General features: G+C 46.3%; 1 protein-coding gene across 1 annotated transcript; it reads left to right on the forward strand.

Moving 5' to 3' along the window:
* Window positions 1–690: 690 nt before the first annotated feature.
* On the forward strand, window positions 691–15,293 carry LSM2 (LSM2 homolog, U6 small nuclear RNA and mRNA degradation associated). The gene is made up of 5 exons (XM_068249408.1): window positions 691–814; window positions 2,770–2,837; window positions 6,593–6,623; window positions 9,285–9,344; window positions 13,672–15,293. Exons 1-5 carry the CDS (start codon window positions 812–814, stop codon window positions 13,795–13,797), a joined length of 288 nt encoding a protein of 95 aa, XP_068105509.1. The 5' UTR covers window positions 691–811; the 3' UTR covers window positions 13,798–15,293.
* Window positions 15,294–17,951: the final 2,658 nt, after the last annotated feature.

Here is a 17,951-nt window from a genome sequence, read left to right on the forward strand (position 1 = left end):
AAATCAAACATTTGCCTGTTCTTTAAAAACAGTGTGAGTAAGAGATTATATTACCTATCTATTTTAATTAATATAAATAATGTAACTTAATGACAGTATGTTTGTTTAGGCTGGAGTTCCTCTTTAAGCCACACCCCTGATCACGCCCCCATCATAGCCCTAGTTACTCATACCATAAAGATTTCATAAGAAAAATATGTTTTATAATTCAAACAACGCTGGTCCTTTCTATCCTGCTTCATTTCCCTTCATATTAACATTTTAAAATTAGAAATATATTAATTTAAAGGATAGGAATAAAGTTTAAAGTAAACACATTTTTTTTTAGTACAGAAATATATACATTTACATAGAAAAAAGGACAAAGTCCTGAAAGAGGGACAAATTAGAGGAGGAGAGAGGGACAGGGCTCCCAAAGAAGGACTGTCCCTCCAGAAGAGATTGTTGGGAGCTATGGAATCTGTGTTTGAAGTGAGTAATGAAAGGCACTCCCTATATTTTAGGATTTTGACCCTTGAATTCATAATTTTACACATAAGAAGTTGCTGCCCCATACAAGTTATCATCAATTTAGTAAGCCCACTGCAGTGCAATTTATCACACAGGAGCCCGGAGACTTGGTCTTCAACAAAATGGCCGCTGGCGGAAGTCCCACGCTTCCCTCTACTCCGGCGAGCGTTGTGATTGGACTGCGTGTTCCCGCGAGGCCTCCTGACCGGCGTTGAAAAGGAACTCAGAAGCGAAGCGGCCGTTGCATGTTCGGTGTGATTAGCAGAGCAGAGACCAGCACGGCTGTGACGTCACCGGCGCCATGGTAAGAGCGGGAAACGTGCAGAGAGGTGCCTGTGATCTGACGTCACTCACGTGTTCTGCCTGGGTATTCTGACGCTCAGAACATGCTGGGACTTGTAGTGATCCACCAGTAGCTGGTCATTTCTGTTAGCTGAGCAGCAGTCCTGTGTGCTGCCCTCTCCTATTCAGCACAGGAAATGCTGGGACTTGTAGTGATCTCTCCAGTAGCTGGTCTCTGGTGTTAGTTCTGCAGCAGTCCTGTGTGCTGCCCTCATCTATTCAGCACAGGAAGTGCTGGGACTTGTAGTGATCTCTCCAGTAGCTGGTCTCTGGTTTTAATTCTGCAGCAGTCCTGTGTGCTGCCCTCATCTATTCAGCACAGGAAGTGCTGGGACTTGTAGTGATAGCTGCTCTGCAGCAGTCCTGTGTTCCGCCCTCCCCTATTCAGCACAAGCCTGAAGACTTTCTCAGGCATCATTGTGCAGAAGCCTGATTGCTGCCACTTCTGTGGTTATTGTACTTGATTATGCTTACAGTGTCATGAATTAGACCTTGATTATTTGTTTAAATGGGGTTCTTTTAATTTTTTTTTTTTTAAGTCACTTACCTGGAGCATCTACTGGCCCCCTGCAGACGTCCTGTCCCACACCAGTCCTCAAGGTTCCACAAATGGCACTGCACATCTGTGGCAGTGCACATCGCAAGGAGCATGCTGCGCAGTCGCAGTACGAGAAAACTTTGTACTGCGCCTGCACAGGACACTCCCGGTGGCAGGAGCAAGGATCAGGGCTGTGGAGTCGATACAAAGATCTTCCGACTCCTCAGTTTCTGAAACCACCGACTCCAACTCCAGGTACCAAAAAATGGGTCCAACTCCTCAACTCTGACTCCTTAGTCTAATACTTACTTACCAGGGCTGTGGATTTTTTTTTTTTTTTTTTACAAAAATCATCTGACTCCTCAGTTTATGACCTCATCGACTTCGGGTACCCAAAAGTGCTCTGAATCCACAGCCCTGGCAAGGGTGTGCACGAATACACAGGCGTAGTGGTGTCCGTCTAGTTAGACGAATAAACGATAAGTCAGCCACAGCACAGGGACTGGAGGATGCTTGAGGACTGGGACAGGACGTCTGCAGGGGGCTGGTAGAAGCCCCAAGTAAGTGACACTTTCAAAAAAAAACCAAAAAAAAAAAAAACCCTTTAAATGCATGGTTGTAGTCTGAGACCCCTTTCACACTGGGGTGTTGTAGTGCTCTCTGTCGCAGTGGCCGTTAGTCTCTGAGACTGGCCACACTGCCTGTGATGCGCAATGACTCCAATGCAAGCGGCATCACTCCGCAGCGCACGATAGGAGTGCTTCTGACGACGCAGACTCTGCAGTGCGCTGCGGAGTGATGCCGCTTGCATTGGAGTCAATGGCACTGCAACAACCTATGTTGTAGCGGCGCATGTGCCAATCGTTCAAGTTTCAGTGACGTACTTCCTGTCCAGCAGGGCGCATGTCACTGAGGGGGCGGAACTAAGCAAATCACGTGTCGGCTCTGGTTTCCGCAGGGTGTGGGAAATGGGGATTGTGATTGAGGAGTCGCGGCCAGGACCGCACATGTGCCGTAGAATTTGACACAGCTGCCTCTTCTGTAAGCATGGCTTTAGTGTTGTAAAGTGATTGGGAAGGGGTGTACTGTGCAGGGCTATGGACTTTGACTCAGTGGTTTCATAAACTGAGTAATTAGATGAGGTTTTTTTTTTTTTTTTCACTTACTCTACAGCTCTGGTAAGTATTAGACAAGTCGAGGAGTCAGAGCAATTTTGGGTACCGGGATTCGGTGGCTTCATAAACTGAGGAGTCGGATGATTTTTGTACCTACTACACAGCCCTGGTACTGTGGTGTTCAGTGAAAAACTCCTATGACTTTGATACGTGTGCAAACATTCCAAAGCTATACGCTAAAGTGTTTTTGTTTTGTTTCTGCAGCTCTTTTACTCCTTCTTCAAGTCCCTTGTGGGCAAAGATGTGGTGGTGGAGCTGAAGAATGACTTGAGGTGAGTGGTGCCCCTATTGGAACATGCCATAGCTGGTAACTTAAAGAGGAACGCCAGTGAAGATAATGTAATTAAAAAAGTGCTTCATTTTACAATATTTATGTATAAATGATTTATTCAGTGTTTGCCCGTTGTAAAATCTTTTAAATCCCTGTTTTACATTCTAACATTTATCACATGGTGACATTTTTACTGTTGGCAGGTGATGTAGCTGCTGCTTGCTGTTTTGGCAGTTGGAAACAGCTGTAAACCGCTATTTCCCACAAATCAGCCATACAGAGCCCCCTGATGATCTGTTTGTGAAATGGAATAGATCTCTCATGTAAAAGGGGGTATCGGCTACTGATTGGGATAAAGTTCAATTCTTGGTCACGGTTTCTCTTTAGAGAGTCTGAAGCGAGAATAAATCTCACTTCAGAGCTCATATTCAGCAGGGGCATGTGTGCTCCTGCTAAAACGCCGCTATCCCGCGGCTAAACGGGGGTCCCTTACCTCCCAAATCCCCCTCCGTGGTGTCCGGGGATCTCTTCTGCATAGAGGCAGGGCTAATGGCCGCAGCCCTGCCTCACGCGGGTCTGTCAGCGCGTATCTCCGCCTCTCCCCTGCCCCTCTGTCTTCCTTCGCTGAGAGGGGCGGGGGAGAGGCGGCGATGCGCCGCTGATAGACGGCGCTGAGAGGCAGGGCTGCAGCTGTTAGCCCTGCCTCCAGCAGCAGCAAAATCTATGACCAAGTTGGTTGTAGATTTTGCGGGGGGGATTTGGGGGGACAGGGACCCCCGTTTAGCCGCGGGATAGCGGCGTTTTAGCAGGGGCACACATGCCCCTGCTGACTATGAGCTCTGAAGCGAGATTTATTCTTGCTTCAGTGTCTCTTTAAGGTGGCCATACATTTATAGATCTGCAGCAGATTCGACCATCAGATAGATTTGTTAGATGCCTGTCAAGTCAAATCTGACAGGAATCTATCTGATTTGTACCACGCTCTAGGAACAGATTTCTAATAGATTTCAAAATGAAATCTATTGGAAATCGATCTAAATGCATTATTGGACCATTAGATCCAATGCAACTCTATGGGCTGTCTATCTGCTGCCAGCAGCAGGTCGACATAGATTTTCCATCCAGTCAAATCAAATCGATTGAAACCGGCCGCAAAATGATCGATCGGCAGATTCAATAGAATCTTTCTGATCAATCCGATAGACTTGATGGCTGAAATTGATCAGTGTATGGGCCCCTTTACTTTGAGTAGAAGTATAAAATCCATTGTGAGCTTGTCACACAAGCTGTGATGAAAATCTGTCTGTTTCTTTGTTGATTGTTTTGTAACTTGTGGGCAGAGCTTTGTAAACAGGCAAACAATCGATTAAGATCTGGAGAGACCATAAACTGCTTCCATGGGAACGAGTGATGTCACCCCTGCCTGTATCCCAGTGTGTAGAACACAACAGAGAACCTTGCTTGGGCAACACGAGCTGTCCTGCAGTAAAGCCTGTCAGGCATAAAATCATAAATCAATTCTTCATTTTATCTGGTAAACCAGTAATAAGGATGCTAACCAGGCAATCCAAACGTTAAAATCACTCGCACTTTAATTGTTGATAAATGATCATTCCCCAGTTTACCTAACTCTTACACACAGAGGAAGTTGCAGGGCATGCTGGGTTGTTCTTTTTTTGCTTCTGTAATTTCACCTCTGACTTAACTAATGCAGCTTGATTGGCTGAAGCCTCTTTCCCTCCTGGTCTATACACACACACACACCACACCACACCACACACACACACACACACACGTACGTTCCTCTCTGATTGGCCAATATTTTTCATGCGGAGACAATGCACTTTTTACAGTGGAGGGTGGGCAATGCATACACAATCAGGCAGAGGAGAGTAACGGAGGAAATGACATCAGGATTGGCTTCAAAATAGCCACAGTTAAAATGGGAAATGCTAAGTATTTTTGCTTTTTACTGTAGCAAAATCGCTAAAATCAAAACGTAGACAGTGCAATACATATGTTATGTAAGTAGAGCAAGTATTTATCTACTTGTGCAGTATATGTGTTTGTTTATTTGCTGAGATAGTATACCGAAGCTCTGGTACACATCAGATACTTAACTAAAGAAAGGGAAGCCTCAGGATCTTATTGTGGCATCCCTCCCTATTTTAATGTCCCCCCATCGCTGAATGCAGCCCCCAGAAGATTAGTGACAATACAGTGTCACTAATCCTAACGGGGCCACGCAGCTCTTCCTGCTGCAGCGTGACCGTGCTATAGCTGACCCAGCCCGCCTGTGCAGTAAGCCGGAGCCGCAGGCTCCATGGTACTGTGCGACCACACATCAGGAAGAGGTGATGCGCTAAAAAATGGGGGGGGGGGGTGCGCTGTAGATCAGCGTGGGAAGCCTCAGTAAGATCCTGAAGCTTCCTTCTCTTTTAGGGTATGCAACTTTTATTTATTTATTTTTATGCCAAGCTTCGGCTCGGGACCTCTTTTAACGGCAAAGAAACAATGAGAGAAAGCTTAAGATAAGTTCTTCAGAAAACAGGACTGTATAGGTGGCCATAAATCAGGCGACTTCGCTGGGTATCGGCCTGCGGTGTATGGGCAGCCAACAGATCTCTCTAATCAGAATTGATCAGAGAGGAATTTCTCTTGGTTAAATCTGACCATCATCACCTGATGTATGGGCACTTTATGGGTCAAAGAGCTCAGAGAAGCTCTTTTGTATGGATTAGTAAATGTCAACAGCACTAAAATTTAAAAATGCCACATTTATTGCTAAAAAAAGTATTACTTTTAGCGCAGTGGACATTTACTAGTCTTTTCAGGTATTGGAGGATTACCTAATCCACGTAGCTGCTGACCGATACAATTCATGAGCAGTGTTTTATACTATATACAAATCTCTTTTGTATGTATAACTGAAGTGTTTTAGTGCTTCCTGTACTGGAAAAAGACACACTTTTTTTTTTTTTCTTTGCTACTAATGTTGTTAATGTATTATACTCTTAGCTGTACTACACATACAACTTACTATATCATGAGTTTATTTTTGCTTTAGGTTTGTTTTAGCTAGCTAAAGACCACGTAACTCCTATGGGCGTGAACGTGGTGGCAGCCCCAGGACTGCCTAATGCCAATTGGTGTCACTTCCTGGGGCGGGGTTTTGCAGGAGAGCATGCATCCCCCCTGCGATGACGGAGCTCTGCTCCACCATCAGTCTCCCAGCAGCGATCGCCGCTAGGAGACTGTTGCGTGGTGAATCCACCATCTATTTACTCTGTACAGCACTGCGCGCTGTACTGGGGGCAGCCGTGTGACATGGCTGTCCCCCCTGGGCGGCAGAGAAGCAATCCGCTGTCAAAGGCTGGCGGGGGGGAGGAGGGTTACAAAAATAGTAAAATGGGTTTATTTAAAAAAAAATGCAATAAATTATTTTTTTTTAAAAATAAACATCCTGGGAGCGACCAGAAAGCTCTGTTGGTGGGCAGAAAGGGCCTGCCTGGCATCCTCCACTGATCCAAGATAACCTTACTACTAGTTCAGTGTAGGGTATTGAGTTTTTTTGTCAAAGGTTGCCTCAGCAATCAGATGAGTGGTTTGTGGGGAATCCTAGTTCTGGTATCTGCCCAGTATCCCCTCGTTCATGTAGGGGAGGGTGTTTGTTCTTGAACATGCAAGGTGCTGCCCATGTGCTGTAGGCTATTTTGCTGTCTTTGATTCTGGTTAATCCTTTTCCCTCTCTTGCAGCATTTGTGGTACGCTGCACTCCGTTGACCAGGTAAGACTGAGAATCTTCTCTTCCATTGCATTTTTTGATAGATGCTCACAGATTCAGATGCTCTATCAGGGGGAAATGTGACTTATGCTGGGTACACACTATGAGATTTTCTGGTCGATTTACTGTCATATCGATTGATTCCAACGTGTCCGATTTTGCTTTCCAATCGATTTTCCTATTAAAGTTAACGGAAATCGATCGGAAAGCAAATTGGACATTTTGGAAATGATCGATCTGCCTGAAAATCTGTGTGTACCCAGCTTTAAAGTGTACCCGAGGTGGATTCAGGGGGGGGGGGGGGGGCGTATGGGACACAGTGGCATGTTCCCTGGTCCATGACATGCTTCTGTGTACCCTTTCTGCCCCCCTGATCAGCGCTACAACCCTTCGAAATTGAGCAGCTTGTTGGCAATCTTGAGGGAAAGGGGTGTCCCTTGCAGGAGAGGCACTTCTCCAAAACACCCACTCTGGGCTTCAGGAACGCCCCTTCCCTCCTCTCACTGGTCCTTCGCCGGCTATCCCCCACTCATTTTCTGCCTTTCTGAGCTATGTGTTTCTGAGATGAGAGCATAGAGCTCTGTATGTAGAATTGTGACCCTTGAAAACGAAAGCTGGTACAGGCTTTGGGGGGGTGGGGTCAGGGAGCGGTGGTGGAAGCTGTAATGCTTACGAAATTACTGTTCAAAAAAAAAAGGGAAGCTTTTTGATCAAGATATGAAGTTAAACACCTGTGACCTTTAAAATGAAAGAAATTGGATACTTGCCTTGGGAGGGTGAAGCCTCTGGATCCTAATAAGGCTTCTGCTGTACTTTGTTACCCTGATACAGCGCTCACAGCCACGGGAAAACTGAAAACTATTACCTAGTGCACCAGCTTACAGTAGAGAAGGACTATCGGCTATCCGCTCGGGCTCTGACGGAAATGGCCAAGCCCGATCGAGGTCCTTTCAACTGTGCAGACGTCCATGTCCATGAACAGTAGAGCATGCTCAGGTATTTCCGCTGGAGCCCGAGTGGGTAGCTGCTAGTGTGCCTGTGTGCACTGCTGACTAGTGGAATTTCGGGGAAGCCAGCATTGGATCCTCTCTTCTGAGGAGGAAGGTGGAAGTCTCTTTAGGATCTAGAGCAGTGTGGGCAAACTTTTGCAGGATTGGGCTGCATAGTTCTACAATGTTGCCTGCTGCAACTTACTCTCCCACCTCCCTCCAGAAGGAAGGCGATTGGTTTTTAACGAACCCAATGGCTCGTTCCAGCAGCGGTCTCCATGGCGACGGCGGCGTCATGTGACACGCTGTTATGTAATGGTGGCATGTAACATGACGCCATGGAGTTCGCCAATGAAACAAGTGATTGGGTGAGTTCTTTGTGGTGTTGTGTGCTGCACTCAACTTTAAAAGGATGGAGGGAGAAGAAACTGAGCCGCCTTTGTAATGCTCGCGGGCCGCACTTTGTCCTGTCCTGATCTAGGTGCTTACCCCTCCGGTGGTAAATGTCACATGGGGACTTTTTTTTTTTTTTTTTTTTTTTTCCCCCCCCCTCTCTCTCCTCTTCAGGTACACTTTAATACAATGCCTGGAATATTGGTTTGGTTGGCTGAGTAGCAGAGGGGGTTGTAATCAGTTTAAATTCAGCTGAATTGCAGCAATAGTAACACCACACGTGTTGAGAGCTGACACGTGGTGGAGGACCGCGACATGTCTTGTGTGAGCAGTGCGGCTGTGCACAGATCTGGCTCCTTGGGGAGCTGTCTGTCTTGCGCCGGTACCGAGTGCCGACAAGTGCGCAGCTGACAGGCATTGAATTCACCGCCTGACGGTTGCCCGTGTGAAAGAGGCCTTACCTCCAAAAAGCTTGTTCTCCCTAAAAGCTTCTCAGAAATTCCACACCATGGCCTCAATTCACTAAGCAGTTTAGACTAGTCTACTGATGGTTTTAGTCTACTGATGGTTTTAGTCTACTGATGGTTTTAGTCTACTGATGGTTTTAGTCTACTGATGGTTTTAGTCTACTGATGGTTTTAGTCTACTGATGGTTTTACGTAATCCAGCAATCAGTCGCATCTAAGGAAATTCACTAATAATTACCGAATGTTTTAGACCTGTTTTTAGGCCTGGTCTAAAACATTTGGTAATCAGGTCTAATTACCGTACGAGGTCTAAAGATATGAGTAGATATGGCTGACATCCTTCTCCTCTGATGAGCTCTCCTCTGGATAACTCCTGCATAATTAATTCAAAAATTCCATCCTCACATCTAAAATACCTCACAGAATTACTTTACCTACAGAAAGCAGCTGGTCTAATCTGTCAGAAAAAGTGGGCGTGGTTACTCCTTGTTTGCTTTTGTGAATTGTGTAATTACTGAATGTTTTAGACCATGTCTAAAACATTATTTATTAATTGTTGGTGAATTCCCTTTTGATGTAACACCTTTACACCAAACTATCAGTAGACTAGTCTAAACTGCTTAGTGAATTGAGGCCATAGAGGAGCTAATCTAAAGCCATTAATATTACACTGAAAATAAAGCGTAGAAGGTGATCAAAAACGTATCTAAGCACTCCAGGCAGAGGTGTAGCTGTTTGCAGTAAAAAATTTCTGCTACTGTTTTACTTTAAAGTAATTTTTAGCTGTTGTATCCATAATGTTTTGTGTTCTTCAGTATCTGAACATCAAGCTGACAGATATCAGTGTAACCGATCCGGAGAAATATCCCCACATGGTGAGTGCTTCTCTCCCTGTTGTTTGTCTAAGGAGAATACACACCTCTAATTTTTATTGGCTGGTTTTGCCACCCCCATGTACGATGAGAGCTTGCCTACACACAACTATTGATAATCTTTTGGCTCTCGTCCTACATGGAAGTCGTAAAATTGGTTGTGTATACGAACCCTAAAGCTGGCCATACATCTAGCAATATTGCAGCCCAGTCGAAAATCCAAATCAATAATTTTATTGAATCTGATGAAACTCATTGCTGCAACAAGCATGCCTGATTGAACACATCGCTACTGAAAGTACGCTCCTCAAGGGCTGCTTATTGTAGGAACTGATCCCTGTTTGTTTTCCCCCTCCTTCCTTGATATAGGAATCTGTCGGTGGGCCTGAAATGTTAGGGTTTTTGTTTTTCAACTGATAAAAATTGTTGTATTTCTGGAGTGCAGGCTCATACAGTGTATATGGTTACCGAGGTGTCACTAGAGTTGTCGGGCGGGGCGGAAACTCATGGTGTCTGCCCCTCTTACCTAATCATCCTCCAACCTCACTCGTCTAAACAGAACCAGTAATACTTTTTTATAGTATGGTTACTTCTTAAATTAGTTGAAAATGGGGTTTGGAAGGAGTTATACTGCACCCATTTGCTATTAGTGGAAAGAAGGGTTAGGATTAGGGATCATTCTACTGGCCACACTGTTTCTGGGGTTGAGGGAGCAGTACCAGGCTGGAAACATTTGCTGTTGGGGGTGGGAGGTTTCATGGGACACCTTTGTTAACCTCCTGAGCGTTACACAGCTCAGGAGGTTTTGTCAAATTTTGCCTGGTTGGAAAAAAAAAAATGTTCCCAATGGCTGTAAATCCTCTAGCTAGCACTAGGCTAGCTAGAAGAAGTCCCCGGCACCCTCTGATCGCTGCTGCTTCCCCGTTTATACATTATCCAGCCTGGATCCAGCGATCGGCGCAGCCTCCAGGGACAGCTCCGGTCTTCTCTATGGGGAGGATCGCACATGACGTCATGCGCAAACCTGATCCTCCCCATAGAGACCGGAGCTGTGCAGGGAGGCTGTGCAATCGCTGGATCCAGGGGGGGGGGGGGGATGTATTAACGGGGGGGATTGCGGTGGGTTGGCGCGGATCCAGGGGTGCCCGACACTTACTAGCTAGCCTAGTGCTAGCTAGAGGATTTACACACCTTTGGCCCAATTATTTATGGGGGACTCCTGGGGCATACCGCTAAGGAGGTTAAGGGGATCACCACATGGCCCTGGTGGCCTCTGAAATCTTATCAGCTCAGCACGGAGCAGCCAGAAGAGAGAAGAGCAGGGGGATAAGTACACCAGGGCACTAGCCTGGTCTATAAATTTACATAGCCTTACTCCACTCTCCCTCAGCTTGGTGTCAACCCCACCTGGTGCAGTCTGCACCTACTGCACCCCCCTAGTGATGCCACTTTATGGGCAGTCATTGCAGGGCAGGTGTGCATGCATCATCTCTAGACCACTGCCAGTCAGTGGGGCAGGACGGGGTGTGTATGGAACATACCGCCCCACGGTCAATCGAAACTTGTGTGGTGTAGAAGGGCAAGCATGCAGCTGACTGCTTCTACATTATTATAGATCATAATCCCCACTAGTGGTAGTTGGAGGAGAGGGAGAAAAAAATTCTTTCTATGGAGAGAACAGCATTTTTCTGATCCTCTGATAATCGCTTCTAATCCATGAGTCCCAGTAATACCAGAAAGGTCTTTTACTAAAATTCAGAAAAATACGTTTGGGAGCTGTTGCAATTTTCCTGCTGGCAGTGATGCAAGACCTGTTACATTACATAAAGGATGCTTTAGTCCTTAAAGGGGTTCTGTGGGCTATAAAAACAAAAACTGATACTTACCTGGGGCTTCTACCGGCCCCCTGTAGCTATTATGTCCCACGCCATCACTGAAGCCCCCTCCGTTGACCTGCCAATTATTCATGTAACTAGACTAATAGCACTGTGGCTGTGCGGCCGTGGCTGCTTGCATCCTCGCTCCCGCGCACGTCATCGGGAGCTTACTGCGCAGTACACGAGAACGTTGTACTGCGCTTGTGCAGTAAGCTCTCGATGCGCGAGGACTGCTGCGCAGCCGCAGTGCTATTCGTCGAACGGCGGAGGCTTCAGTGACGGCGTGGGACTTAATATTAATAGCTGCACGGGGCTGGTAGAAGCCCCAGGTAAGTGACACTTTTTTTTTTTTATAGCCCGCAGAACCCCTTTAAATTTAATTGATTTGGTAATTGTTGTCCTGTGCAGGGCTGTGGAATCTGTACAAAAATCATCTGACTCCGACTCTAGGTACCCAAAATTTCTCAGACTCCAACTCCTACTCCACATCCCTTCTATGGCTATGGAGTGGGTACAAAAATCGTATGTGTACCTTACCACACCTCCCATGGCGTCTGTCTCCATTCATCTGTAACCGGCCCTGATCTGCGCAGACGCAGGTGGGGACATGTCTATGCCCTCAGATCTGGACATACTACGCGTGCATGTGCAGTATGTCCGCTTGCGCACCTGGTGACTAAGTGCTGGCTACGTCTTCTCGTATGTGTGTGCGCATACTCCTGCGGACATACTGAGCCGACCAGGGCTTTTGAACAGGGCCTGTTGCAGATGAATGAAGACAGATGCTGGGTTACTGGAGGTGAGGGAAGCTTATACACACTCACACACACAATTAAGGACTAAGTTATCCTTTTAAGTAGGAAACCAATCAGGCCATGTCTAGTCTCTATTGCAGCCTTTCTCAACCTTTTTACCCTGGAGCAGTGCTGTCCAACTTCATGGGCATGGAGGGCCATTTTTTTTTTTCTGACCCCCATGGTGGAGGGCCGAAGGTTCTTGCTGGAAGCCGAGTGCCCAAACTGCAAGCCAAAACTCACTATCGCAAAGTGGCAACAGCAATCATGATGCCCCCAACAAGACAAATTTAGCAATCTTGAGGCCCCCAACAAGATACATTCAGCAATCATGATGCCCCAACTAATCATGAGGCACCCAAGAAGACAAATTCAGCAATCATGAGACACATAAATAGACAGCATTTCACATAAATAGGCAGAATGCCCCCTTAATATGGTTGACACCTCTCACCTGGCTTTTAAATTCTCCTCTACTGGCTGCTGTGCCTGGCAATAGTGTTTTTGGCTGGATTGGGGATGATGTGTGGGCTGAAAGGCCTTGCGGTGATGCTGTGGTGTGGCCAGCTGAAGTAGTGACAGGTGCCCCCCAGTTAGATAGTGACAGGTGTCCCCCCAGCTGAGGTAGTGACAGGTGCCTCCCAGTTAGATAGTGACAGGCTTCCCCCCAGCTGAGGTAGTGACAGGTGCCTCCCAGTTAGTGACAGGTGTCCCCTCAGCTGAGGTAGTGACAGGTGCCTCCCAGCTAGATAGTGACAGGTGCCCCCCAGTTAGATAGTGACAGGTGCCCCCCAGTTAGATAGTGACAGGTGCCCCCCAGTTAGATAGTGACAGGTGCCTCCCAGTTAGATAGTGACAGGTGTCCCCCCAGCTGAGGTAGTGACAGGTGCCCCCCCCGTTAGATAGTGACAGGTGCCCCCCAAGTTAGACAGTGACAGGTACCCCCCAGCTAGATAGTGACATGTGCCCCCCAAGTTAGATAGTGACAGGTGCCCCCCATCTAGATAGTGACATGTGCCCCCAAGTTAGATAGCGAGGTGTCCAGTCCCCGTTACCTGTCATCAGCGCTGTCCTCTCTCGTGTCCCCGCTGGCGCTGCCTCAGCTCAGACCTCACAGATCGTGGCGACTGAAGAGAGCAGAGTGCGCATAGCACCCGCGCGGAGGAACTTCACATGCGGAAGTGACAAATGATGTCACGTCCGCATGTGAAGTACTCCGTGTATGCGGGTACTACACATGCACACTCTGCTCTCTTCCGTCGCCGCGATCTGTGAGGTCTGAGCTAAGGCAGCGCCAGCGGGGACACGGGAAAGTGCGCGTTTTGTGATTGCAGGCATGGCGCCTATAGCGAAAGCCATGCCTGCAACTCAGGGAGATGAGCGGGCCGCAGCTGGAGGCCTGGCGGGCCGGATGCGGCCTGCGGGCCGCCAGTTGGACAGCGCTGCCCTGGAGGAACCCTGCAAATGACTTTGGGATCTCAAGGAACCCCTGCAAAAAAACATTTTTAATCTTGAGGAACATAATGTTCTCTATTATACTTCACCCACGATAGGGGAAAATGCCAAGGAACCCCTGCAGAGTCCTCAAGGAACCCTGGGGTTCCAGGGAACCCTAGTTGAGAAAGCCTGCTCTATTGAATGCTGTTTCTCTTTCACCAGCTGTCCGTGAAGAACTGCTTCATCCGTGGCTCAGTGGTGCGCTACGTCCAGCTTCCTGCGGATGAGGTGGACACGCAGTTACTCCAGGACGCAGCTAGGAAGGAGGCTGTCCAGCAGAAACAGTGACCAATCACAGGGCAGAGTCATCTCTGTCCAATCACAGTGACTGATGTATCGCAGATCACCATACTCCTTCCCTGCTGTCTACAAGCACTTGGACGGTGGAAAATGTTTCCTGCATTCTCAAACAACTTCCTGTCCCTGAAGGATATCCATCAGAAGTCGCTGATCTGCCTAAAGCCTGATACACACATCCAATTTTGATTGGCCAATTTTATCCACTTCCATGTAATATTAGTCTATTTACACAGTCTGCTCATAGTATTCAGAATACGTTGGCCCCTATAGTACATGGAGGTGTTTAAACTGGACAGTCATTGGCCAATCAAAATGTAATGTGTGTGTACCAGGTTCCTAATGTGTGATCTTATGTTGTGTGATGGTCACTGTACGTTTATTGCCACTGTAAATATTTCTAGGAACACTGACACCAGCAGGCACCCCAAACACGTGACACACAGGCTATTTTCAGTTTGTTTAGTACCAAAATCAGTGTAGTTCAGAGATGAAGGATAAATGTTGGTAATCTGGGTTGAGCTGCCATCGAGTGTGCTGCAAGCTTCTATAATCCCACCAGGCATGGCAGAAACATTTCTACAGTAAGAGTTCGGTCCAGCCAGAGCTGATGCTGGAGCTTAAAGGACCATTGTTGCCAAAAATTGTAAAATTTTAAAATATATGTAAACACTAATGCGTATAATTCTCCCAGAGTAAAATGAGACATAAATTACTCTTTGCCAATGTTGCTGTCACTTACAGTAGTTAATGGAAAACTGGTTTTGACAAATCTATCTCTTCATGCGGGGGTATTCTTAAAATTTTATTTTTTTTCCTTTACAAAAGCATTTCCTGGAAAGGATTTATACAGAGATGCAGGTTGTCCTTTCTACCTGTTTGCACACTATTGTGACAGTTGGACTGGGCAACTGCCATTCACAAAGTGCTTTTTAAGATAAAGCATACCCTGGGAGTCCACTATGAGAAGATGGGCTGGTCCAAAACATGTTGGTATTCTACTACCTATTGTAAGTGATGGCAACATACGAGAAAAGTAACTTATAGCACATTTTACTATTTTTTTTCTTTAATTTGTGCTTTCATATATTTACATTTTTTTGTGATAGTGGTCCTTTAACTACCCCTTCTGTTTGATGTTTCTAAGAAAATCCGTGAGTGGTCTGCAACACCCCTATGTCTGGTGAATTACAGTATTGCCTTTCTTTTAGACTTAATTTGATAATCTCAGATTAAATTGATTTCTTGGAAAAAGCTGAAAAGAGAAACTTAATGCATAACTCCCCACCTTTCTTGATTGGTACTTAACCTTCCTCACCTGTCTAATGGTCTTCTCTAGCCAGTGATTGAGATGTTTTAAAGGAATACTGTAGGGGGGGGGGGAAATGAGTTGAACTTACTCGAGGCTTGTAATGGTCCTCCGCAGACATCTTGTGCCTGCGCAACCATTCACCGATGCTCCGGCCCTGCCTCCAGTTCACTTCTGGTATTTCAGGCTTTAACGTCTGAAAACCACTGCGTATGCGTTGCCGTGTCCTCACTCCCGCTGATGTCACCAGGAGTGTACTGTGCAGTCCCAGTATGGTCTGTGCCTGCGCAGTACACTCCTGGTGACATCAGCGGGATCGAGGACATGGCAATGCAGGCGCAGGGGTTTTCAGACATTAAAGTCTGAAATACCAGTAGTGAACTGGAGGCGGGGCCGGAGCATTGGTGAATGGCTGCGCAGGCACAGGATGTCTGCGGGGGACCATTAGAAGCTCTGGGTAAGTTCATCTCATTTTCCCCTGACTCCCCCTACAGTATTCCTTTAAGTAGCTGGCTGCTCCATCATTTTCCAAGCTGTGGAACTATAGAAAATGTGATGGGTACATCCTTTGAAAGCCACACCCTTCACATAGTTCTAGGGCAAGATAGGGTAAGCTGCCTATGAGGCACCAAGGGACCTTCATTGCAGAGCTGGTTGAGGAGACCTGTTTTTCAGTTCCTTCCCACCTGCGCTTCTGGAAAGTCTCTTTTCTATAGAAGATCTATAGCAGACATCAGCCAGAGAATGAAAGTCCTACTTCATTGACAGATGTAATTTTATTTCCACGGGAGGTTAAACTGCACATTTATTGGGCAGTTCAGCCTCCTGGCGTTTGGTAACAGTGTGTCATGTTTGACATGCAGTGGTGTTACCCAACGTCTCATATTGTGTCTGAGGACATGCTTCAGCTTCCTGTGGAATAGAGGCCTCAGTTTGGTTGATGGTGGGCCTGCTGCCCTACAGGTTTCTGGTAAGTTAATGGGACCAGGTCTGGCTCTGTTCTGCTAGCCAATCACCATCAGCACTTCTAGCCTTGCTTTAGCACCAGAACATCTGCTTTACCATATCTACAATTGCCAAAACCTAAAGCTGGTGTTGCAGCTGGAGTTAAAGGGAATCTTAACTAAAAACAAAACCAGTTTCACTTACTTAGGGCAGCTGCCAGCCCACCTGCACCATCCTAGAACCATACTCTGGTCCCCCACTGCAGCTGTTTCATTTGATTGGCCAGTCACTGCCCCTACATGGCCCTGGCCATGCATATCCTCGCTCATGTCAATGGCCTGTGCAGAAAGATAAATCTCGTACTGCACATGTGCAGGATGGCGATGAGTGATGGTGCATACGGCCAGACTGGCCAGTTACCAAAAATGAAACTTAGCCACTGCAGGGGACTGGAGCATCATGCTTTATTTTACAGTTAAGGTTCCCTTTAAGCTCTCTCCAGCCACAGATGGTTACTATGGTGCAGATAATGCCAACTTGCATGTAAATTGTATGTGGCTTGGAACTGGGCTTGCCCAAATCAGCTGGAAGTGTGTATAACTGGCCCAGTTCAATTGGCAAACAATATGATGTATGTACAGCAGAATTATTAGCCTCTCTAATGCCTAGTAGGTGGAAATAGTCAATGAGATGCAAATTATATGCAGCTCAGAAATGGGCTTATAAAATGCAATTGGAGAATAAATTGGAAGGATATAATTTATTATTTTGCTTTTTTGCCTGGTTAAGATCTGGTAAACCGTTACACACTGCTCCATGCCAGGGTTTGGAGACACAGGTGTGTGGAGGGGGAAAACCCTCATTCTTGTGTTTTGTTCTTTTTTTATGTTTATAAATAAAGTGCTGTTTTGGGTCGGTTGGCCTGTGTTTTCTTGCTTTTCTCGCAAATCCTTCTTTGCTTATAAGATGCAAACCTGTTTGCTTATGACCATAATGAAGTGAAGTCATCATGATTGGATATTGATGTAGGATCTGGTCACTAAATCTGGTCAGTGAGATGCTAGTAATTGAGTTGAATATAGGGAGGTCCAAAGGCTCTATTACCCCCATAGACACATAACCACTGGTGTAGGATCTGGCCAGCCAAGCCACGTTGAACATCAAGAAAAGGAGGATCCACAAACCACAGTGGGATAGATACAAAAAAACAGCATTTTTTTTTTTTTATTTAAAACAATCCACATATGAAGACATAGACAACTACAGGATCAAATTGACGTGTTGTACTCGGAATATGCCTATAGTTAATCAGCATATTCTGAGTTTGATACGTCAATTTGATCCTGTGGTTGTGTGTCTTCACATGTCATTGGCTATGTCTTCCTTTTCATAATTAATAATAATGCAAAGAGGTATTTGGAACCAACATAAACATACCTTTGTTCATCTTGGGTAGCTTTGCTTTGGGTCAGGTGTGCTTTACAGTGAATCTGAAGGGGGGGAAAAAAATGCCCCCATGGAATACCTCTGGAGAGGGGAGCCTCTTGATCCAGAAGAGGCTTCCCTTGTTTTTCTCCACAGGCCCGTTCCTGCACTTGGACATGAAAAGTCCGGTGACATGGGCTTCTCGGCATCTCCTGCAGTAGTAGCTTTCTACTCAGGTTCCATAACAATACTACTACAGTGGCGCACTAGCGGCTTACCGCTCCAGAGACAATGGCTTCAATTCATCAAGCATTACCGTATTCGGTAATGCTGAAAACAGCTGACTTAACGAAGCACTTTAGAAAATGTTAATTCATCAAAGCTGTTACCGAATGAGAAGCTGAAATGACACAGCAATGAGATAAATTACCGACATGTGCTCAACAAATGTTAATTCATCAAGGTT

The sequence above is a fragment of the Hyperolius riggenbachi genome, chromosome 8 (genome assembly GCF_040937935.1).
Source record: "Hyperolius riggenbachi isolate aHypRig1 chromosome 8, aHypRig1.pri, whole genome shotgun sequence".
Classification (NCBI taxonomy): Eukaryota; Metazoa; Chordata; class Amphibia; order Anura; family Hyperoliidae; genus Hyperolius; species Hyperolius riggenbachi.